Here is a 22,664-nt window from a genome sequence, read left to right as displayed (position 1 = left end):
GGGATTGGATAGGAGTTGGATAGCAATCGTGTGAGTAGTATGAGGAAGAACAGTTGGTACGGTTCTTACATCCAAGCTTTGCTTAAAGTACGACTTCAACAGGCCTTCTGAAAACGGTGCCTTGACAGACGGCGGATGGCACGGGAGAACTTGTTTTCAACGTCATATGGTTGTATGTAACACTAAGCATCAACATTTGCATATATAATGCTAGTATTGTATCTGGGAAACGGCTGGGCGGACGACTATCCTTAGCTTCCTTGCCAATGGCTGAGAAGCGTTCAGCTAGACACGAATCTGTCCACGATGTTATTCGTTTGCTCGTTCCTGGTCTGTTGTCGAAGGCCTCCAGAAGATGCTATATAGAGTCACCAGTGTGCACGCCTTGAAGTGTTATTGACATGCAGACAGCTTCACCCATCACATGCAGGCGATATGGCTGGAGTGACAGCAGTGCGGCATCTCTCCCGCAGGTATCTGCGTGTCTGTTCGCTTTGTATGACCTGTTGCCGTAACAATAGGCTCCATACGAAGAGAATAATCGTCAGGGACACTTGTGGGCCGTCTTGCGTTCGTCAAAACAGATGAGTTGCGCTCGTCGAACAATTCTGGGTGTTTGAGCTGTTTATGTGAGCATCACATGACCTATAGCAATGGCAATAAATCATTAGAGCATGCCATGTTTTGCATTGCTTTATGGGTATTTCCAAAGCATCGTGAGTACCCTCTTCAAGACCTGCTATAGCCTCACTGGTATTCAGCTGCGCCAACATGTGGTTGGCGAGGCTGCAGCCGTCTCACCCGTTTGGAATGCACGCAATGGATGACGACGCGTACGCTGACGGTGTTCGCTGGGCTTGGGACCCAGAAAACGCTAACGAAGATCTCAATGTCAATGAGACGTCGATTTCGCCAGCCAAGCGGGCGCTTTCTTCTCGTATGTCGGACACGAGCGGTACGGAGGCTGATTCTGGGCGCAGTTGCACCGTTCGCGTCTCGATTTTCGCAGTTGAGGCCTGAGGCGCACGGATGGGGTACGAGAAACTCAGAAGCGCAGCACTTCAAAACGCATGACAGAACGTACAAGCATTCGCAAGCCGTGGTGACAGGTAACGACATAAATACAGTGGACTGCACAGTGTAATGGCAACGATTTGACCGTGGTGGTGTGGTCACCTGCGGCGAGTGAGATTTGAGTTGAACAGTGCAGAGCGTATTCGCAGCGAGAACCCGGAGTCCGCAAATTGTTGGAACATGCACGCGCTGGGCGAGTGGGCGCCATCAGTCAGCACAAAATGGGCGTGAGTAGCGCCGTGATTGGCCAATCCCTGGGACTCGAAATTAATGGGGAGCCCTGGAGGACTGAGAGCGCTGAATTGCTTCGTGTTGAGTGTGGCGGAGCACCGTGTCGCGGTTTCCTCCCTACGCCTGCCGCTTTCAGCGTTTCCGGAACTTCAAAGAGAAGCCCGTTTTAGCAACATCAGCACGCGTTTTCGTTGAAAGACCGCCTTCAGCAGCCTAGAGATCTTCAGAAGCTCGCCGCTCGCAGTGAAAGCGACATCGTCCTGTTGGCAGCCGTATTGAGGATCCTCTCTTAAGCTGGGCGCTGGGCCGGAACAGCCGCGCAATCCTGGTGGACCAATCATCACACTCGTCCTGTCTCGCACCCCCTTATCCACCCACCGTGCATAGACGTGCTCACGCCCCGCTGGGATCCTACTGCTGTCTTTGTCTCGACTCTCCTCTTCCCTCAGGCACTTCAAACCAGCAAGAGGACCTGTGACGACAGTTTTAATTCATTATTTTGGGTTGTATCCAACGGAGCTTTCAAGGTCCTGACGATCACCGGCCACTCGTTACCCCTTCAACCCGTTCTTAGCTTGCCCCCTGCCACCGCCGCCAGCCAACTGCCCAGTTTCCCAGTTGCGCCTGCCACCCCGACATCACCACCACACTCGTCCCCACACCGTCGTTCGTTCACTAGAGGACCTCCAATCTCGCATTTACTCGATATACCTACAGTCGCACCCCGGTCCAGGCCATTTCGACAATCGTTCCCGGAAATTCGCCGCCCGCTGGTTTGGGCGACGTCTAACGCAGTACTCGCAGAGTACGACGCCTGCATCCGCACCCTAATACACACCTTCAACACCCACCATGCGTCTCTCACTCTCGAAGTCGCTGCTTGCGCTGGCGGCGACCGTCCTGCCCTTTGTTGCCGCCGACGATGAGCGCCGTATCGAATCGAAGTCACTGAACCCATGCATGTCGAACTCCAGCTTCAGCGCAACACTATTTAACGTCGTCTTCACAGTACGTCTCTATTGCAAGCCAGCCAGGGCTCGTTCACTAATCCCAAACAGCCAAACAACCGCAGTCTGGCCTTCAACATCGAAGGTATCTCAAACATCGCAGGAAAGGTCGAGGCCGATCTGGAGTTGCTTGTCTACGGCTACAGCGCTATGAACCAAGTGCTCGATCCCTGCGGCAACACCGATCTCTCCGGCATGTGCCCTATGAACGCCGGCCCTCTCACAATCAAGTCGAACCTAGACATTTCTCAAGATATTATGGGCTCTATTCCCGGAATCGCCTACACCGTTCCCGACCTGGACGCCGTCGTCCGCATCAAGATCAAGGACCAGGACACCAAGGTTCAGCTTGCTTGCGTCGAAGCCGAGCTTTCCAACGGACACTCAGTCGAGCAAAAGGCCGTCGCGTGGACGACCGCTGTGATTGCTGGTCTCGGCCTTGTGGCCTCCGCTGTTACCTCAGGACTAGGACACTCAAATACCGCCGCGCACGTTGCCGCTAATGCGATGTCGCTGTTCGGTTACATGCAGGCTCAGGCTTTCATTGGCATGACCGCTGTGCCTTTGCCTCCTATCGTCGCAGCCTGGACCCAAAATTTCCAATGGTCCATGGGTATCATCCGTGTTGGTTTCCTCCAGAAGATGGCCACTTGGTACCAGCGCGCTACTGGGGGAACTCCTACCACCTACCTGTCTCAGCTGGCGTACATCAGTGTCGAGGTCCAGAAGAAGAAGAAGATGAAGCGTGCGATCGATGGAGTCAAGTTCGCTACCCGCGCCGTCCAGCGTCTCATGAATCGCAGTAATGCTGCTGCTACCGAAGCCCAGGCTGGTGGCGAGCGTCTTGTCCTGCACGGCATCGAGCGTGTCGGCTTCAAGGCCCGCATTGAGACGACCAACATCTTCTTTACTGGATACACCTTCTTCATGATCTTCGTCCTGTTTACCGTTATTGGTGTAGTCGCCTTCAAGTTTATCTGCGAGGGTCTCACCAAGGCTGGCAGGATGAAGGGCGACAAGTTCATCGATTTCCGCAATGGCTGGCGCACTGTGCTGAAGGGCATTCTGTTCCGTGTTGTGCTCATCGGGTTCCCCCAGATGATGATGCTGGGCCTGTGGGAGCTCACCCAGCGCGACTCGGCTGGAGAGGTTGTTCTGGCTATTCTCACCATTCTCACCATGATTGGTGTTCTCGGTTGGGCCTCTTCCAAGGTCGTTCGCATTGCGCAGCGCTCGATCGCTATGCACAAGAACCCCGCATACATCCTTTACTCGGATCCTGTCGCTCTCAACAAGTGGGGTTTCTTGTACGTCCAGTTCAAGGCTGCCGCTTACTGGTTCATCATTCCGTGGCTCGCCTACCTCTTCGTTAAGGCCATGTTCGTCGGTCTCTCCCAGTCTAACGGTACCGTTCAGGCCATTGCACTCGTTATCATCGAGGCCGCTCTGCTCATCGGTGTCTCTGTACTCCGCCCGTGGATGGACAAGAAGACCAACGGTTTCAACATCGCCATCGCCGCTGTAAACTTCCTCAGCGCCATCTTTTTGCTGATGTTCACTGAAGTCTTCAAGCAGCCTGGCATTGTCACCGGAGTCATGGGTGTGATCTTCTTCGTTTTCAACGCCGCGTTTTCCCTGATTTTACTCCTTATGCTCCTCGTCTCTTCTGGGTTCGCCCTCTTCACCAAGAACCCCGACACACGTTACCAGCCCATGCGCGACGACCGTGGTTCCTTCATCAAGTCGCAAACCCAGCTGACAACCGAGCTCGATGCTCTGGGCGCGACTGCACGCGGTGAGGGTAAGGGAACTCACTCGCGCAGCCGCATCGATGATGACGACGATTACTCTTCGGAGGAGCAGCGCCAGATTGCTGCTAAGGAAGGCGGCTTCAACGAGCACTACCAGCCTGCCCCACCTCGCAGCCCTGCCAGCACCACACATACACAACACGCACCCCCTTCCTTCTACGATCGCAGCAATGCCAGCCCAGCCCCTTCATACGGACGGGAGGGCAGTCTACGAGACGACGTGCAGCACCGAGCGGCAAACAACCCGAGCCCATGGCAACGAGGAGCTGGTTACGACAATTGACGCCAGGAGCACGAGGAGCAGGTGGGCAAGATTATAGACATGTATGGTCATGGTCGCTCCTCTGTGCAAAACAAGATCTGAAATATTAATGGGAAACATTGCGTGTGCATATATCCTGTATCGAAATACATAATTCCACGACATGTCTTTGAGCATTGGAATATGGTCATGAACGGTGGCGTTCTTTTGCCAGCCCCTTCTTGCCGTTTGGAAGAAGGCGGTTCGATCTTCATTTCATAGAGGGTGGTTAACCTCCATTTCTTGTCTTGTCTTCCCTTTTTTTTTCTTAGTGTTCTGGTCTCAGGCAACCTTCATTTGTTAACGGCGCATACGGGACGGTCAGTCATTGCTCTTATATCAGGCGTGCACAGCACAGCCGGCTCGAAAGAGCGACAGCGAGTGGAGAGTAGTCGATAGGCCTCAATATCTGGATGAGGCAGTGTATAGAATTACAGTCAAGTGCTACCCGCAACTAAGTTCAAACATCCCCAATGCCTTGGTGTGCATCATGTGTGTTGTAAGCTGACAGTAGCAGCAGAGCGGTGCGTTGAAACTCCAGTTGTCGACCAGATGCTCTTTCCCATCTCAGACACCAGCACATGCTATGCCAAAACATTCCTCCTCCACACCCAACTCTGCATCTTCAACATCACCTCACATCACCTTTGTCTGATCCACCTACCTTATCGTTCCCTGGCCTCGATCTTTCATCACGACGCCAAGTCACCAAAGCAGATACCGACCGTACCGAGTCCCGCGAGCACGCCGTGACGGTGCAAACTACCAGGTTCCCCAGACGCAGCCTTACCACGATGTTACCTGGGCGTTTCGCCACTATACTGCAAGCCACCAAGCTTCCGTTGGCGCGTCGAACGGCCGAGCGTGGATACGTCAACATGCTGCGTTTGCGGAGTACACCAGTCAAGCAAGCCAGTCGGAGCTACCGGCTAACTTGCTTGACAGGGTAGGGAAACATGCATGCTGAAGGCAAACGCATGACAGACTGTGCATGACTGACTGTGCATACAGATTGTCGCAAGAGCTGCGAGGAGATGCGATTTCTTATCTTCAGTGGGACTGGAAATTGCTGATATCTTTCGAGGGTCGGAGTTTACGATAACGCCAGCCACAGTCAATCAACATGTTGGTTAAGGCTCTGGCACGATGAGTACGGCGGACGGCCTATCGATTTCGATAGCATCAGTTGCACACGGAACTTGCAACGGCTGCTAACGACGTCACGAAGCACCAATCTCCCAGTTCACAGTCGAGTTACGCCGAAGCTTCGTCAGACATGTCATTTTCGTCCAGACAGATTTCGAACCGTGGCACGCGTAGCAGCGTGTTGCACACGTCGAACCAGATGCAAATGTCAGAGTAATTTCAGACGTCGCAGAGGCCAATCAAGTCACGCACGTTGATACGAGGGTGTGTATTGATTGGGGATCCGAGGCTAAGGATCCGCGTTTTTGCGCCCCGGCACCAGCGCGACAGCCCGACCAGGAAACTCGAGTGAAAGGGTTCTGGATGCAGGCTTGCTTCCTTTTCGATCCAAAGTTGCATATACCAGCCGCAGCCTAATTTTCAAGCGCGCAGCCTTATGTTCATGTGTCACCCGCGCGAGATTGCTGTCGGTGCTTTAACAGTCGCTGGCTGTCCGGATCTGTCGAAACTGCACGCATCACCTTTTCGTCGCGGGCACTCCACGCGCGCCGCCTCTATGAACCGAAGGATGTGTCTCCTCCACTGAGTCGTCCATGCGATCTATTGCCCCGGATTTGTTGTACCAAGAGTTGTAACTTTATTCCCGTTTTTTTGTTCGGTTCCGTTGCCATAGCCCCAGCACCATCCCTTGGTTGGTGGCCAGACAAAAAATCACCCAGACCACACTTTACCAATACCGGGTTGGATGTTATTCCCAAAGGCTCCTGTCAGGGTTTCGTCTCTTTTCACAAAGCCCTCAAACCGTTTGGCTTTCGGCATTGTTTCATAAGTCAAGGTTACCCTTTCACACGCCTTCACGCAGTGACCGCGGTACTGCTTCTCAAACTCAACATTCGTCACGAGGACACAGTCACGGCATGGCCATTTACCATAACCTTGCTGTTCCTCCAAGAGGGCCTTCATCAGGGCCGGACTCCACCAACACTACATCTGCCAGAGAGGATACACTGCACGATCAACTGGACCTAGGTCGCTGCACGCTAGAGCAGTTCACAGGAGCATCAAAGAAGGAGTCAGGTCCACCAACCTCAAGGTCAATATCAGTATCGACGCCGCCAGACTCACCGTCGCGTCTGCATCCCGAAAGGATGGACATACAAGACAAGAAGATACACGGCAGTAGTGCCATCACACCGCCGGCAACACCAACATCTCCCTCACACTTCGCCTCCGGCTCTACGTCTGATTACTGTGGTCCCCTAAATACTCTGGCGCGCCAAGGATCTACAGCATCGACTGCTTCTGTCCCTCGCTCACCCTCGATACATTCCCACCCTGTCGCACTTCAAGTCTTCGATCACGAGACACTCGAGTACGTGATACTGGTTGATGATAAAGGCAAAAAGCGACCTATAGGCTCAGGTGTATGGAGCGATGTGTACCTCGCAGCCCCAAGCGAACCGGAGTCTGTTGATCAGCCCTTCCTGTTACCACCTTCTGCTACCAAGTCGCCCCCTGTATCCCCTAGGAAGTCGAACGATTCAGCCATCGGGCTGTATACCTTCCCTGCTGTACCACCACTATACGCCATAAAAGCTCCTGCGTCCACCAGCTCGCGCAAAGTTCTAAAAGAAGAGGCGAAGATTCTGTCCTATCTATCCCAGTTCCCAGATTCCGATAACCACGTCGTACAATTCTTCGGCCAGGATGTTCGCAACGATGCGCTAGTCTTGAAGGCCATGGATGGAACATTGGAGGACTGGATCAAGAAGGACCTCAATAACCTCGACGAAGATCTCCGCGCTACGAAACTTGCGGCCGTGTTCCCTCGCCTGGCATTGGCCCTCATCGACAGTCTCATGTGGATGCAAGGCAAGAACTGTATTCACGCAGACATCAAGCCCGCGAACGTTCTCACATTCAGGGCCCCTGCAGATCTTACCTCTGTACCAACGATTGTCTACTCTGACTTCTCATCGACCATTTTGATAGCTCCAGAGATTGAGGTTCACAACGCCTCGCCACTCGGAGCCGGAACCTGGGACTACCTCGACCCTTCCCTGCTAAGCAGTTCAGCACCTGCAGAGCCGTCCGCTGCCACCGATCTCTGGTCTCTCGCCATCACCTTACTGTTTCTGATTATCGGCGCATCGCCTTTCGGTGCTTTCAGGCACAACAAGTACCAGCAGCGCGAGATGATCAAATCCGGAAGTCCTCTTCAATGCCTGGCATACGATGATGCGGGCATCAAGAACGTGCGCAAGATGAAGGGTCTCTCGAAAGCTCTTGGGCTCGATCTGCATAAGTGGTTCGCCAAGGTACTCGTCAAGGACGTCAGTAAGCGCGTTGATGTGGCTGAGTGGAGGTACGAATTGGAGCGCGCTACGACGAAGGTGGGCTCGATAATCTAGCTCGAATCATGCGTTGCAGATTGGTACGACCAAGCGGTGATGGCTACTATCGTCGCCATGTAAATTTATTTCTTTACGTCTTTCACCTGTCTGTTTAACCGGCGCATCGGAGTCCAAGAGAAGGTATTGGACATTCGCTAGATACCCGTTGGCATTGCATTAGACACCAGGTTCAGGTGTCACCTCAGAGACAATGTCTCAATAGAATACATGAAGTTACTTCACCAGAAACACGTCCTTCTCACATTTTGCTTAGAGTTGTACACTTTACAGAATTGTACTGCCGCCTCCGAATATGGCGGACCGTCTTCTGGCAGGACCCTGACCCTGACTCTGACCCTGAGTCTGGAATCTGTCATCCACATCTCGCCCTTCGTCTAAACCCTGAACCCAAACAGTCACCCAGACCAGGCCCAGCTATCACTAACCTAGCCCCTAAACCACTAGACCATACAGTCCATCCGCCGCCAGCCTACGGTACCCCCTCCGCGACTGGGAAAGCCGAATCAGCACCGGCAACATATCTCCCGGCCTCACGCTCTGCACACAACTGATTGCAGTCCGTAAATCGCACACCATCGCTCCCTCCTCGTCCTTCATCGTCGTCCGTCCATCGCCTTTGTCTTGCCCTACGTTCGGATAAGGTCCCCTCAACGCATCCAATAGTTCATTCCCCTCTCTACCCTGCATCACGATATCCTCATCTCCCTCCCTGCCATCTTCGCTACTGCCACCCCCTCCTTTTGCCCATTCCATTGGCGGCAGATCCTGCTGCGCGTGCCCAGGGATCAAACTCCCCACAAATGATGCGACTTTCTCGTCATACTCCTGCCTCCCCATCTCCCCTCTCGCGGTATCCAACTCTTTCTCCCACTCTTTACTCAGCCGCTTCATCTCCCGCTGCAGCGCTTTCTTCGCCCAACTCTTATGCACCATGAACAAGTCAAAATTGCTGGTGCGCCATACGCGGACGAACGCCTCTCTTACTGCGAAGGAAGGGGAAGTGGAGGGTGTTGAATGGTGTTCAAGGACGGCGGAGAGGTAGAGTGTCATGAACCGCACCGCCGCAGGACTCAGCGTCACCTCTCTACCCTTCTCGCGTCCCCTTACTACTTCCTCGTCACGATTCTGGTTATGTTTCTGAGGAAGGGAGAGGGGGAAGGGGAGCGTGGAAGACGCCAGCAGTGCGGTGAAGAGCGCAACGTTCCATCTTACACCATCATGCCACCTTTGAAACTGCCTCACACTGTCCAACCGATAAAACCACACCGCCCTCGTCACATCTTCACCCTGCCCAAGCTCTTCTTTTAGCGGCACGCAGTTGAAGGAGTCGATAGTCCCGCGGTTGCGGAAGAAGAACGCGAGGTCGAGATCCGCTGGGATGTGAGGGAGACGTGTACGTGGTGTGCAGTGCAGGATATCGCTGAGTCGGATATCTGGCACATGGTTCTTGGGGATACCGCGTAGCTTCCACTTCAAAAGCTCCTGCAGCCGCGATGTATCTTCGGCGGTGAGGCCGCTCGTAGCGTCGACGGCGGTGATATGATGGGTGGGTGGTGGATCGGGTGAGGGATGGGGAGCGAGGGCGTGTGGCATTGTGAGTTGGATAGAGGTGGTGGGTTGGGAGCTAGGCGATTGTAGATAGTTGAAGATGTCGAGAGACATGGATGCGCAGATTTAGTAAGGCAAATGGAATGACGAGGAAGTGAAAGTGAAGAGCAGATTTGTGAGGAGCAAATGGTTGGGATTGGTACATCGGTGTGTTGCTGCACACGCGCAGACGGCTGTTGAAGATTTTTAGAGTTCGATTTGAGCCTATTACAGTAGAGCATGCTTGGGTATGTTGATATGAGGATGTCAGGATGGGCTGATAATAGACAACGATTGCAAGTAAGTCTGATCAGAAGAACACGCAATTTCCGCGGTTGCGCAAGACGTAAAACGGCCCTGTCTTCAATGAATGTATATGCTCGGTTGCCTGAAAGCGAATGTATATGAAAAATATAACGCCGCTCCGTATATGTGTTTCCTGTGACTCCCGCTTAAACGAACGACTTTAACGAAAGAACGCCCGTTCTACCCAAACTCCTTGCTCAAACTCAGATTGCGCGGATAAGTTCTTCTCATCCTCGTCATTGTATATGTTATGACCAGTCTGTCGGTGGGGGAGAAGTCTGCGAGACACTTTTTATCTTCAGCCTCCAGAAGATCTTCTCTAGCATTCTAATCAGCGCACGAAGCTTCCGCGGTGACGCCTTCGTGGTCTCTGAATCGATAGAATATGAGCGGGAAGGGAGCTGGGCATCGCCGGCTCTCTTCTCCCAATCACGGGTTTCCTTGGCTATTTTCTTGCTGTGAACCAGAATGTCAGCAGTGGTCTTCATGTGGATGCAGGGAAGAAAAGACTCACGCGTTGACGTGGTTCCAAAACGGGATACCCGTCCTGATGTCGCTCATGTTGTGCGTACCACCAGGGTGAGCATGTGCACGAGGGACTTGCGCGCCAGTCGGTCGTGTACCGCCGACATGGGTTGTGAGAGAGTCGACAGAGCGCTCATCACAGTCGGTGTCGATCTCCATCTCAGCCCAAACACGTCCGTTATGCCTGAAGTTTCGTAGCGAGGGTGCCCTTGAGTTGGCTGAAGAATCAGGGGGCGTAGCAAAAGGCGTAACAAAAGGCGTATCAACAGGCGTGTTGTATCGTGAGTTAGGCGCTGTACATGGGCTTGAAGAACACGCAATTCCCTCTTTAATGAAAGTTGCTCTGGGAGGAAAGCGGTACTCCTCTTCAGCTGCACGAATCGAACGGGTTGGCCGGTTTGGCATGCGAATGCAAGCCTGGACGGCCAAGCTGGGATAGTATCCTGTCGGTAGAGCTGAATGAGGTATAATACCTGACGGTCCATGCCGAAAGTTGCTTGGACTGCCTGTCGGGTCTGAAGTGATTCGGTCATCTTCAGGGTTCAGAGTCGAGTCTTCCGCCCTAGATGGGTCCTGAGCTGAAGATTCGGGGGTACCATCAAGTTGCGTTATCGAATCGTAGCGGACCTCTGACCGCAAAGCAGATGCCCGATAGCTTGGCCGAACTTTTGCTAGCTTGGGGTTAGTTGTTCGTGGTTGTGCCCCTACACCGCGTTGTGACACACGTGGCGGAGTGTACGGGACTGGATTATAGAAAGGCAGAGTCGTTGAGAATTGTTGGGGAAAAGAAGGTGACGTAGTTGGTGTAGGCGGCGTACTCCATTCCCCAGCAGTGCTAGCACTCGATGAAGAACTCAATGAGTCTGGTTTGTCCGGCTGTGCTTCTTTGATGGCAGAAAGACGGTGAATAGCGCCTTGGATTCGTTCTTCGGTAGTGAGCGGCCCAGAGCGAGTCTGGTGCGTAAAACACTGCGGTCGTCTGTCAATCGTAGCTCAAACCTAATGATTGGAGGCCGATGCGGGTAACAGTGATGTCTGCATGTCGAAGAACACCTAGTCTCGGATTGTGGGTAGTGACTAACCGCATCATTTTGCAAGGAATCCAAGTGAATGTCTACTGGCGGTGTCCAGTCGATGGGATAGGTGGTCTGGTTCGTATCGTGTTAATGCTCGCATTCGAAGGAGTCATCACCAGAGTCCGCGTAGAGTTTAACGGTCAAGACCTCATAACATATGCAGGGAAGGCTTACAATTTTGTCCTCTTGAGACAGCTTCGGGATACCATAGTCCATCCGGTCGTCAGATTTGCTGACTACAGACATCGTAAGGCTGGTATCACCGTGCCGAAGCCTGGCTGTGGTGCTGTGGCGAGGGCCTCGTCGACGCTGGCATTTCGACAGGAGAGAGTTTGCAGGCACCTTTTGTGCGCAAAAGCAGAGGGTCCAGGGGCTTCGCAACCAAACGAAGCAACGTTGAATGTCGCCATATTTGGAGTCGATAAGCGTATGGTAATCCGGCACTGAACCAGTCTTGTCAGGCACCTGAACCCCAATCGTTGATCAACGTGGTCAGGTTATCTGTACTCGATGTTTTTGATCCCAATCTGTGACCACTCAGGTTGTTCCACATCTCGCTTGTCGGCTTCACATATCGAGACTCGATGGCTTCAGGGTCGTTACCCCTCTCCACCAGCGAGTACCATTACAAGGCCTCGACAGCTCTGCATGAATGTGTGTGCCGGCTGTGCAACACAGAACGGCCACCATATCTATTCTTGCCGCCGGGTGGATTTTTTGGATCTTGAGCGTCTCATGATGCAAGTAGGTGCCCCCTTGGCGTCATTGGAGTCTTCAACCCTTTGCAAGGGCTGACTTCAGCTTACCTTCTCGCCAACTTCACGGGCCGCACCGATGGCAAAGTAGTCCGATCTGGTATTCATTGAACCAAAGAATCGATACACCCCAAGTGGTGATTTGGGATGGATGTATTCGAAACCGATGTTCAGTGATTGGATGTGCAACGGATGTGCAAGGAGACCGGAGTTGTTGTGCTTCTGAGCACCGTGAGGTCGGATCACTGTAAGACTATCAGCAATTGAGTCTTGCAACTTTCGGAGAGCTGTCATGATCTTTCGCTGACACAAAGCTCGCTTCACTCACGTTTGTACTCACGTTTGTACTCCCATTCCACGCCATAGACTAGACCCGACGACCTCACCGCTGGATCAGCCAAACGACACCCACGTCGCACAGCTTCTCAAGTCACTCCCAAAAGCGCATCTCACATCATTTCCACCTTCTGACAGGAGTCATTTCTGTATCTCCACTACTCAGGACGCCGACTTCCAACGTCACTCTTACCTCCCGTGCTCACACGGATGCACCGTTTCCGGAACCAGGCTGCTGGACAAAACGGGGCGGGCAGCCTCGTACTCATATTAAGGTCGGCGAGGCGCGTGTACCTAGAATGTACTGCAAGATCCTTCGCGTGCATCCTCAGCTATTTTTTGCGCATTGTGCCGCAGAATCCTCTGTAAGAGATCTGAATCCTTTCGGCGATGAGATGGGACTGGGGTGCATTTCAAATGTTTACCTTTTCTGCAGGGATTATACATAGATGTGGAGCGGCGTCACCGAATCGCAATTGCATTGCGCAGCCTTGTCCGTGTCCGCAACCTCGTTTTCGGTTTTCTGGGGATGTGAACAGGGATTCGACAGGGGCCTGCCGTTCTGACGGCACCACGACTGCGGTTTGCGAACACGATACGGCGTGCGAATGCGCCAGATCTTCTTGCCATGTTGTTAGATCGCCGTTCAGATGCGCACAAAGGATGCAGATGACCTCACAGTAGAGTAATTGGGCTCGCAGTGCCTAAGACTGGGTTAGGAAAGCACTTGGTACTGCGTGCACTGGTGCAGTCGACAAGTAAGCGCTCTCTCACAGATTGCACGTCCACGGGTCAACGCAGCTCAACAATTGAGGTGCTGATGTTGTTGTGATCGCGTGGTCTGGAGCGTGGTCACGCTGAGAGACGCGCGAGCCGCGCATTGAGCAAAGCAATAACGTGCTGCACCGTGTACCGTTCAGTATAACGACGACGGTATCGGTTCAAAAGTCCGACCGTGTGAACGCACAAGGAACCATTGACACCAGTACGGTATCCCCGACAACAAGCGAATTCGCTGGTGTTGGGCGGTAGACGTGGATACAGTAGCCGGGAGTAGCGAGGCTGACAACGACTAGCGAAAGTCGTTTCTCTGGCTGAGCTGAGCTATCGTGGACTCCGAAAGCACAGCATCGGCCCCTATCCCTGCCAAAGTGCAGCATCTCTCATCCCATGTCGAAATTGTTCGCCGGAATCGCATAGAAACAAAGTACAACAGAGAAGCTGCACGAAAAAGGAGGTGCCGCATATGATTTGCGATGATTGCCAGCCATGTGTAACTGTGGAGTTGTCGCATGGGCCGGAAAAGTAGCTCCTGTGCCACAGCCAAATGAAGGATAGATCCCTGCATCCTAGCTGTCAGGAACGCTTTCCTTGCATCGCAGTGAGATTGGTGAACTTCTCAAGCCTTCAGCCTTGGAATTTGTGCCGAGTGTTTCGCTTGCCGCAGACAACGCACAGATTGATGCATTCTCTGCGCACCATGCAATGACCGCAGTCAACTGGTGGGGCCTGCATCTAAGCAAAACTTCCAATGATGACCGCAAGATTCAGTTTGCAATTCCCACGATGCAGCAGGATGTAGGCTGGCATGGGCTCGCGATGCACAAAGCCTTGGGGTCTGCGACGAGGTGTTTCAAGATGTTTGATTGCGAGCTGTATCATCTGCGTAACGCTGGCGACTGCCATAGCATAACGCCTGAAACGAGCAGCGAATTGTGATGCCTTCGGCATTGATATTGGCTTCTCATGTGGTTGAGAAGCTTATTGAGAGGATGAATCGGCATTAGCATCTGCAAAAGCAACTGTATAGAAAGGTCGGAATAGCCGACCACGTGTCGCGATTGAGGCTTGCGTTGAAGGCTTGGGGGCCTGATTTGTTGTCTCCCAGATCCGTGGTCATCTCCCCTGATTGGGTGCGCAAGCCACTGGCCTCCACTTGTAGTGAAGGTACGGGCTCTTGCGCTCGGGCCCCAGGGATCAGCTATGGGGCCCCTGCGTTGACAGGAACCGAAAGAGAGCAAGCGCTGATCCAGGCCGAGAAGCGACAACAAGAATGCGATGTGGCAGGATCCGTTGGCGTGTACCACGTTACTGGCGCTTTGGTGGTGGATAGGAATCCTTGAAGAAGAGGATGCAGGCGGCGCCAAGTTGTCCGTTCGCGGGAAGACGCGTTGTTCGCCAGCTGAGATGCCTTCTTGTATGCTTGTATATAATACTCAGGCAGGCACCGTATTTTGAGCTGTCCATTCACCCATCAGCAACCTCACTAGCTCAGCAAACTCCGACTCCATCACTAGCCTCCGACGTGATCTTCCTAAGCAACTTTGTCGAGTCAGAAACCTCCGCGTTCCTTCAGTACATCCTACAAGTCGACAATGGTTGGCCGCCTGAGCATGAAGAACAAGAATACAGTCCAGTCAGGACAAAGCTGCCTTACCGAAGAAAACTTGCGACTGCACAGCTCGACATACTCCAAGGTACGTGATTTGTCTGAACGTTGACCGTGACGGTAGCTGATAATCGAGTCGTAGCGCACAACTGCGTTTCAGGACCGCTTGTGCATTGAAGACCGTACATGGGCTGAGTCTTCTGAACTGTATCGGTTCGAGGATGACTTGAGCGAGTCTGGGGACGAGGACCACGACGCAAGGAGATACAACATCGCCCTGAGAAAGGCCGCATCCTTGGAGGCATTGAAGATCTATGGTGGCTGCTTCACATCCGGCTTCCTCGCCATGGCGCATGGAGACATCGACGACCGCAAGCTGTCGTGTCCTGATGCCGAAGGACTCGATCTGCAGAAGCTCGCCTCCGAGATGGCTCGCGTCGACACAGGCAGCATCGAAACCGAGTCGAGGTTCTCCGGCAGCTGTGGCAGCCCACGGCCAGACTCCGACACCTTGAGTCAAATGGACGTACGAGAGAGGTGCGAGAAGAAGTGGAGCTGGAGGAGTCTCGGAAAGAAGAGGCGAAGCGAGAGGAACGCGGCATGAATCCGAGTGTTGAGCATGTTAGTGCTGGCTGGATTTGGTTGATCATACTTAGCGTTGGTGTTTGGGTTTCGACTTCATTGACTGGCATAACGCTACTATTTTCTTTGTTTGCATAACCCAAGAGATTCTTGGAAGACACGACGCATGCCTTCGTGTTGTATAATAGTGGCCTCGGAAAGAGCCACGACGGACGAGAATGTACGAGAATGGACGAGAATGAATACCACAATATCTCACACTTGTTGCGTAATGCGTGAAGCTGGCGGCATGCTTTGGAGAGCCGAGATTGTTAACAGCCATGGAACGCAGTCGCATAGGGCTGGGAAGACACGCTCGACGGTACTGCCTGATGATAAACATGGTCATGTTCTGAAGCTCCTAGACAACATGGTGCAGACCGCAGTACATTACTGATGCCGAGGTAGCTGGATGTTATCATGTACCTCCAAAGCTGTGTGAAGTGGAGGCTCTTCGTGCAACGCGTGGGGTGAAGCTGCACACCCACGCTCCAAAGGCAGCCGACCTGCAGGCCGAGCCAGTCGCAGCCGCAGCAGGCCATGCAGCCGCGCCAAGTGCATGCGCAACAAAAAAACGAAAACAGGCACAAAGAGCAATTCAAGGGCAATGGGGTCGTGATGTGATGGAGACGCTGATGGAGTAGAAATTGTGGGGATGACGTAATTGGTTTTCGGATGGTAGGAGTGACGCTTGGTTCCGAGACTTGAAGAGCAAGGAGAGATGGGGAGAAAGGGCGGGTTGCACGAGACATCGCAACTTCTTCTGGCGCCATCGTTCATGCTGCCAATGACTCCGAGACCTGCGTCTTTCCTGAATCAAACGATCCGCTCGCCCACTGGCGTCAGCTGCGATTGGCGTTCGCTGCTGGCGTTCAGCTACCGTGACAGCACCTGCATTGCATTGTGAATTGAATACCAAGTAGCTTTTGCCTCACCGACATTCTCATTCCTACACTCTCCTTACTCTACGCATTGCACGCCCATCGTGTGACAGCTTTTGTTCCTAGAAACATCTCTCACAGCGTAGGCCCCACCTCTTCGTCCCCACCAATGCGTCGGTCGGGCTAACACTAGGTCATAGCCTACGCCATAGCAACAGTATCTTCAGCGCCCAGCACTACACACTCCCACTCCGCCTAAGAGCAGTACCGGCTTGTCAGACCCCCGTAGCATGAGCTCGCAATCCTTAAAGCCCCGTCGTACCTCCACCGTCGCGCACGACCCCTTGGCAACACCGCAGGTCTACTACGGAGAGAGCCACTCGCGCAAGCATGTCAGAGCACGTACTTACTCGGCAGTGAGTGGCATGTGACTTGGGCAGCGATTGAAGGCACTGACAGAGTACAGAATGTAGACCGCTCTGCCCGCAATGCCTCGCTGTCCGAGGGCGTGTCTCAGGGACGCCGTATCAGTCATGGTCAGCCGACATTGCACTCACGGGGGTACTTGCGCTGACAGCAACAGACGAGCAATCCCTCCAACCCCGCCGCTTCCTTGTTCAGGTCGACGAGACCCTGAAGACGCTCCTTTCCCGAGAAGACTCGGACGGAAACTACCAGATCACAATCGACGACAAGGGGCCAAAGGTGCGCTCGAAGTAAACGGCGAGGCGCCAATTGGCCATGCTGACATAGGATAGGTCTTGTCTCTCGGTACCCTGGCATCCAATGCCCACAACAAGTTCGATGTGCGCGGCACATACATGCTCTCCAACCTGCTCCAGGAGCTCACCCTTGCCAAAGACTATGGCCGCAAGACCATTGTACTCGACGAAGCGCGACTGAACGAGAACCCTGTGAACCGCCTCTCTCGCCTCATCCAGTTCTCATTCTGGGACGGCCTTACCCGCCGCATCGATGGTTCCAACATTGCAAAGGTCGGTGTCGACCCCAAGGACTGGACAGACGACCCGCGCCCACGCATATACATTCCCAAAGGCGCTCCCGAACAGTACGAATACTACACTCGAATCGCCAGAGAGCACCCAGATATGCGCCTCGACGTTCAATGGCTGAAGGAGCCTGTCGACGATGAGCTGTACGTACGCGACCTGAACAAGGCACCGGGTCTGCTCGCTATCGCCATGGAGGAATGGATTGACCCTGAGACTGGGAAGAAGGACTTGAGGGGTCTTCCGTTTGTTGTACCTGGCGGTCGCTTCAACGAGCTCTACGGCTGGGACAGCTACATGGAGTCGCTTGGTCTGCTTGTCAACGACCGTGTCGATTTGGTGAAGTCGATGGTCATCCATTTCTGCTTTTGCATCAAGCACTACAACAAGATCTTGAACGCCAACCGCACATATTACCTCTGCCGATCACAACCGCCCTTCCTGACTGACATGGCGCTGCGTGTCTATGAACGCATCAAGCACGAAGATGGCGCATTGGACTTTCTCAAAAATGCCATCCTCGCGGCCATCAAGGAGTACCATTCGGTCTGGATGGCGGCTCCTCGATATGATCCGGACACAGGTCTCTCACGCTACCGACCTACCGGTAAGGGTGTGCCACCTGAGACAGAAGCTTCGCATTTCGAGCACGTTCTCGAACCCTACGCCCAGAAACACAACATGAGCTTCAAGCAGTTTGTTGAGGCATACAACTACCGCGAGGGCGTGGATAAGGAAACCCTCGAGGAGCTGGACGAGTACTTCCTGCACGACCGCGCTGTACGAGAGTCTGGACACGACACTTCCTACCGTCTCGAGACCGTCGCCGCTGATCTAGCAGTTGTCGATATCAACGCACTGCTGTACAAGTACGAGGTTGATATTGGTCGTGTTATCCGCAATCATTTCGGCGACAAGCTCCCTATCCCAGCCGAGTTCTGTGCTGGTGACATGAAGCCAGGCCAGGTTGAGAACTCTGCCAGCTGGGAACGTCGTGCGAGGCTGCGACGTCAAAGGGTCGACCAGTACCTCTGGGACGAGAAGGCCGGTATGTACTTTGATTATAACACTAAAAAGAAGGAACGCACCAACTACGAATCCGCAACGACTTTCTGGCCGATGTGGTCTGGCCTGGCAACACCACGACAAGCTCAGGCTCTTGTCGACAAAGCCCTGCCGCTGTTTGAGGTATTCGGCGGGTTGGTATCGGGTACTGAAAAGTCCCGTGGCGAGATTGGTATTGACCGCCCCAACCGACAGTGGGATTACCCCTTTGGCTGGGCGCCGCAGCAGATCCTTGCCTGGGTTGGATTGCAGCGTTACGGCTTTGATGAGGAGGCCCAGCGACTGGCTTACCGATGGTTGTACATGGTCTCGAAGGCTTTCGTTGATTTCAACGGAGTCGTTGTCGAGAAGTACGATGTCACAAGGCAGATCGACCCCCACAGGGTCGAGGCTGAGTACGGAAACCAGGGCAGTGACTTCAAGGGCGTGCCTCGCGAAGGGTGAGTTTTTGGCAATCCCCCCCACCATGCTACAGAATGCTGTACTGACTACGTGTAGTTTTGGGTGGGTCAACGCCAGTTACATCTACGGCATGACGCTTCTCAGCGCCCACCAGCGTCGCGCACTCGGTGCTCTCACCAAGTGGGACGACTACGAAAGGGCCATGGCCAACCTTGGACTGAACTAAGCGCTCATACGTTCAGCAGCTTTTGGAGTGTGCTTGCTTAGCGGCGTTGGAGATGCTTGAGAAAAGCATGGTGCACAGTAGACAGCGTTGCCTTTACGTAGACTCTAGAAACCTATGATCAGCGAATGATATTGATACCGTCCTACCCATCTTCGCACATTTGTCACACTGTGAATTCCGCGCTGGTCGGCTCAATACGGACACGAGGGTGCAACTCATGTGTTTGCACGGTACAGTTTGTGCAGGATACTGCATGCGTTGAGCGTTACCCCTGTCTTGGATGACGATTCGACAGCCACCATCAGCACTTGATGAGACCTTCTTTCGCCATTCATTGTTTCTCATTCTCACCGTTGCGCAAGCTCTCAGTCATCATCCTCGATGACCAAGCCAATTTCGTCTGTGGTCTTCACCTCTCCACCCTCCGCTTCCGCCGCACCATCCCCGTTCCCCGTCTTGACCCCATTCGCGTTCGGCACAAGTTTCTTCTTTCCTGCCTCCGCCTTCCCGTCCCCCTCCGCCGCCGCCGCATCTCCCTTCTTCCCCAGCTTAGCCTTCTGCTTCCGCGCCAAAGCTTTCGCCCTCTTCGCCCGGTTCTTCTCCGTCTTCTCGGCATCCCTCTTTTCCTGCTCCGCTTTCCTCGCCAGGAACTCCTTCTCGTCAACCTCTTTCTGGACCTCCTCGTCCATGGCCCTCAGTCGCTCATACTCCCTTCGTCGGCTCGCTTTGTACACGTGAAACTCCCCGGACCCGGCGCCGGCGGAGGAGCCTTGCACGTTCGCGACGATTTCCGGGGGCGCAGAGACTTTTTTGGAGACTGCCGAGCCGGGGATGTGTATCTCTTTGTCGGGCTTTGCGAAGAGCGCTTCGACGTCCGAGGCGTATCCTGCGCGGGGCGTCAGGGCGCGCCGTTTTGTCGGGCGGTGCGAGCGGGGGTCTGCGCTTGTAGGGATTGATTCGGGTATGGGTTCGGACATGGTGCGAGGTTTGTGGGTGTGTAAGAAGGGTTGGAGGTGTTGATGTTAGGGGTCCGGTGAAGGTGGAGACTCGGTCGCGGACTGCGCGCAGGTCTAGATGGGCGGACTGCGGGCGGACTGCAGGCGCCCAAGGGGTGGTCGAATAGCGTAGATGTGACGGTACTGCGCGACTGCAGTGGCGCGAAAAGGATTTCCGAGCGCGTGCGAGGGCGAGCTTTTTGGGGGGGGGGGGGGGGTTGAAGATGACGCGACGGCTGACGGTCGTGCCTGGAGCTTTTTGCCCGCAGCTGCGGTACGGCGAGGCGGTCGTGCCGGCCGCGCAGCTGCACCAGCGATCAGGTTGGCGAAACGCCCTTCTTGTCTCGTGCCTTGCGCCTGACGGGGTTGTTTTGTTCTGCGCTTGACATATACCCAAACACACGCCCAAACATATACCCAAACATATACCTAAACATACACCCAAACATACACCCAGACATACACCCAGACATACACCCAGACATACACCCAGACATACACCCAGACATATACCCAAACATACTCCTAAACATATACCCAAACAGTCTCCCACACCCCTCCCTCCTCGCACCGTTCGAGCTGTTGAGCACATCGCCAACATGGGGAAGCCCCGCGTAAGTGAAGCCCTCGTGACATACGCGACGAGGGCCGCATGCTGACACTCGCAGATGATCATACTGATCCGCCATGCGCAGTCGGAGGGCAACAAGAACCGCGATATCCACCAGTTCATCCCGGATCACCGCGTGAAGCTGACACAGCATGGCTGGACTCAGGTGCCCCGTGCCGTCTCATCTCGCACCGGACGGCTATAGCTAACATGACATAGGCAGAAGAAGCAGGCCGCCAGCTGCGCTCGCTCCTCAGACCAGACGACACTCTGCAGTTCTATACCTCGCCCTACCGCCGCACGCGCGAGACGACCGAGGGCATTCTGCGCACGCTGACTTCGGACCATCCTACGCCCTCGCCCTTTCCGCGCAACAAGATCACCGTCTTCGAGGAGCCACGGCTGAGAGAGCAGGATTTTGGCAACTTCCAGCCGTGTTCGGCAGAGATGGAGAGGATGTGGCAGGAGCGCGCTGATTACGGCCACTTCTTCTACCGCATCCCGGACGGCGAGAGCGCTGCAGACGCATACGATCGGGTTAGTGGCTTCAATGAGAGTCTGTGGAGGCAGTTTGGTGACGAAGACTTTCCGAGTGTGTGTGTGCTGGTCACGCATGGCCTGATGTCGAGGGTGTTCCTCATGAAGTGGTGAGTCGGAAGAGCAGAGAGGCGGAAGTGCAAGGCGCTAACAGGCCAAATAGGTACCACTGGTCGGTCGAGTACTTTGAGGATCTCCGCAATGTCAACCACTGCGAGTTCATCGTCATGAAGCAGAGCGAAACGAACAAGAAGTACATACTGCAGAACGAGCTACGAACATGGTCGGAGCTGAAGCGGAGAGCTGCAGCAGCGGGAGGAGGCAGCAGCAGCTCGATGTCCACGACGCCGAGCAGAACGCACTCGCAGTCGGCTCTCACAGCATCGCCCACCATACCGATACGGCGATGGGGCGGTTGCGTGAACGGCTGCAACCATGACAAGGCCAACTGGCCGAAGAGGCCAATGAGGAAGAACACTGTCGAGTACCTGGGACAGCAAGATCTTCCAGCGCCCGCTACAACAGCCAGTCCTCCAATCGAGGACCAACAAGACTACGCGACCGCAGCACAAGACGGCAGCAGCGCCCCCACCATCGAAGAGCCCACCCCAACCAAGCTCGGGCGCAAACACAGCACAAAAGTCACCCAACAAGCCACCGCTCTCTCACCCACCCCCGCCTCTCCCAACGACGCCTCGAACGACGCCTCCACCAGCGACGAAGACGACGCGCCATCGCGCAATCCAACGGTGCCCCGCACATCTGCTATCCTGCGCCACCTGCAGCCTCCGCAGCGCACACCGGGCGAAGGCTTCTCCGACGATTCGGACTATTTCCCGGGCATGCAGCATCTCTCCGCCTCTGCGAATGGCAAGTCGAGACTGAGGGCGAGCTCGAGGCAACGCCAGCAGAGCAAGGAGCGCAAGCTTGCAAGAAAGCAGACGGAGCAGAGTTGGAAGGAGGAGAGTGGGATGGGGACGGGGAGGAGGGCGGATGCACTGGGGGATGGGGATGGGGTGGAAGATGCGGGGGCGAAGTCGGAGCTGGAGCTGAAGGGGAGGGACATTGGGGGTCAGGAGATAGCGGCTGATGAGGGCGAAGCGATTCTGAGGGAGGCGCTCAAGGGGAATATGCAGGTTGAGAAGCATAACGAAGAGGGAGCGACGCAGGGAGAGGATAAGATTGGCGAGAAGGAGATTCAGAAACTGCAGGAGAAAGAGGGCACAGTGCGCGAAGAGGTATACTAAGCGATAAGACACACCGTAATGACAACACCAGCTGAAGAACAAACCGTCACACAACAAACCATCACAACAAACCATCACAACAAACCATCACAACAAACCATCACAACAAACC

The 22,664-nt window shown here is 54.3% G+C and overlaps 8 protein-coding genes across 8 annotated transcripts in view; 5 read left to right on the top strand and 3 right to left on the bottom strand.

Moving 5' to 3' along the window:
* Window positions 1–2,265: 2,265 nt before the first annotated feature.
* BU25DRAFT_349080 (TRP-domain-containing protein) lies at window positions 2,266–4,406 on the top strand (the record flags this gene model as incomplete). The annotated part of the gene is made up of 2 exons (XM_033703229.1): window positions 2,266–2,313; window positions 2,364–4,406. The coding sequence occupies 2 exons, from the start codon at window positions 2,266–2,268 to the stop codon at window positions 4,404–4,406; spliced, it is 2,091 nt and encodes a 696-aa protein (XP_033558070.1).
* A 2,312-nt stretch (window positions 4,407–6,718) lies between these two features.
* Window positions 6,719–7,981, top strand: BU25DRAFT_349258 (kinase-like protein; the record flags this gene model as incomplete). The annotated part of the gene is made up of 1 exon (XM_033703241.1): window positions 6,719–7,981. The coding sequence occupies one exon, from the start codon at window positions 6,719–6,721 to the stop codon at window positions 7,979–7,981; it is 1,263 nt and encodes a 420-aa protein (XP_033558069.1).
* Window positions 7,982–8,479: 498 nt separating this feature from the next.
* On the bottom strand, window positions 8,480–9,490 carry BU25DRAFT_296379 (uncharacterized protein; the record flags this gene model as incomplete). The annotated part of the gene is made up of 2 exons (XM_033701912.1): window positions 8,480–9,066; window positions 9,106–9,490. Coding segments are annotated over 2 exons (972 nt in total), but the record flags the coding sequence as incomplete, so codon positions are not given.
* Window positions 9,491–9,929: 439 nt separating this feature from the next.
* On the bottom strand, window positions 9,930–11,856 carry BU25DRAFT_169767 (uncharacterized protein). Its single transcript, XM_033700811.1, has 4 exons — window positions 11,653–11,856; window positions 11,485–11,550; window positions 10,392–11,371; window positions 9,930–10,333 (listed from the first exon to the last, which is right to left on the bottom strand). Exons 1-4 carry the CDS (start codon window positions 11,722–11,724, stop codon window positions 10,126–10,128), a joined length of 1,326 nt encoding a protein of 441 aa, XP_033558067.1. The 5' UTR covers window positions 11,725–11,856; the 3' UTR covers window positions 9,930–10,125.
* Window positions 11,857–14,675: 2,819 nt separating this feature from the next.
* BU25DRAFT_414044 (uncharacterized protein) lies at window positions 14,676–15,798 on the top strand. The gene is made up of 2 exons (XM_033707186.1): window positions 14,676–15,046; window positions 15,101–15,798. The coding sequence occupies exons 1-2, from the start codon at window positions 14,945–14,947 to the stop codon at window positions 15,560–15,562; spliced, it is 564 nt and encodes a 187-aa protein (XP_033558066.1). The 5' UTR covers window positions 14,676–14,944; the 3' UTR covers window positions 15,563–15,798.
* Window positions 15,799–16,522: 724 nt separating this feature from the next.
* On the top strand, window positions 16,523–19,319 carry BU25DRAFT_169701 (glycoside hydrolase family 37 protein). Its single transcript, XM_033700810.1, has 6 exons — window positions 16,523–16,602; window positions 16,661–16,876; window positions 16,927–16,996; window positions 17,044–17,165; window positions 17,219–18,975; window positions 19,034–19,319. Exons 2-6 carry the CDS (start codon window positions 16,751–16,753, stop codon window positions 19,161–19,163), a joined length of 2,205 nt encoding a protein of 734 aa, XP_033558065.1. The 5' UTR covers window positions 16,523–16,602; window positions 16,661–16,750; the 3' UTR covers window positions 19,164–19,319.
* Window positions 19,034–20,361, bottom strand: BU25DRAFT_414040 (DUF1168-domain-containing protein). The gene has a single exon (XM_033707185.1). The coding sequence runs from the start codon at window positions 20,138–20,140 to the stop codon at window positions 19,529–19,531; it is 612 nt and encodes a 203-aa protein (XP_033558064.1). The 5' UTR covers window positions 20,141–20,361; the 3' UTR covers window positions 19,034–19,528.
* Window positions 20,362–21,053: 692 nt separating this feature from the next.
* Window positions 21,054–22,664, top strand: part of BU25DRAFT_169655 (uncharacterized protein) — a 1,942-nt gene continuing 331 nt past the window's right edge. The window contains exons 1-2 of the mRNA XM_033700809.1: window positions 21,054–21,415; window positions 21,469–22,664. Of these exons, the coding sequence (XP_033558063.1) occupies window positions 21,216–21,415; window positions 21,469–22,552 (1,284 nt within the window). The 5' untranslated portion in view covers window positions 21,054–21,215 and the 3' untranslated portion in view covers window positions 22,553–22,664. The remainder of the gene's footprint in view (window positions 21,416–21,468) is intronic.

Source organism: Macroventuria anomochaeta (genome assembly GCF_010093625.1).
Source record: "Macroventuria anomochaeta strain CBS 525.71 unplaced genomic scaffold BU25scaffold_34, whole genome shotgun sequence".
In the NCBI taxonomy this organism is placed as follows: Eukaryota; Fungi; Ascomycota; class Dothideomycetes; order Pleosporales; family Didymellaceae; genus Macroventuria; species Macroventuria anomochaeta.
Note: the sequence above shows the minus strand (reverse complement) of the source record. Positions and strands in the feature narration are given on the sequence as shown.

Bases quoted from the DNA above. Each gene is read 5' to 3' on its own strand.
- BU25DRAFT_169767 (XM_033700811.1), bottom strand. From the start codon at position 11,724: ATGTCTGTAGTCAGCAAATCTGACGACCGGATGGACTATGGTATCCCG. The intron at 11,551-11,652 runs GTAAGCCTTCCC...GATACGAACCAG, and splicing joins TGTCTCAAGAGGACAAAATT to ACCACCTATCCCATCGACTG. The intron at 10,334-10,391 runs GTGAGTCTTTTC...TCTGGTTCACAG, and splicing joins TTTTGGAACCACGTCAACGC to CAAGAAAATAGCCAAGGAAA.
- BU25DRAFT_414044 (XM_033707186.1), top strand. From the start codon at position 14,945: ATGGTTGGCCGCCTGAGCATGAAGAACAAGAATACAGTCCAGTCAGGA. The intron at 15,047-15,100 runs GTACGTGATTTG...ATCGAGTCGTAG, and splicing joins ACAGCTCGACATACTCCAAG to CGCACAACTGCGTTTCAGGA.
- BU25DRAFT_169701 (XM_033700810.1), top strand. From the start codon at position 16,751: ATGAGCTCGCAATCCTTAAAGCCCCGTCGTACCTCCACCGTCGCGCAC. The intron at 16,997-17,043 runs GTCAGCCGACAT...TGACAGCAACAG, and splicing joins GGGACGCCGTATCAGTCATG to ACGAGCAATCCCTCCAACCC. The intron at 17,166-17,218 runs GTGCGCTCGAAG...GACATAGGATAG, and splicing joins TCGACGACAAGGGGCCAAAG to GTCTTGTCTCTCGGTACCCT.
- BU25DRAFT_414040 (XM_033707185.1), bottom strand. From the start codon at position 20,140: ATGTCCGAACCCATACCCGAATCAATCCCTACAAGCGCAGACCCCCGC.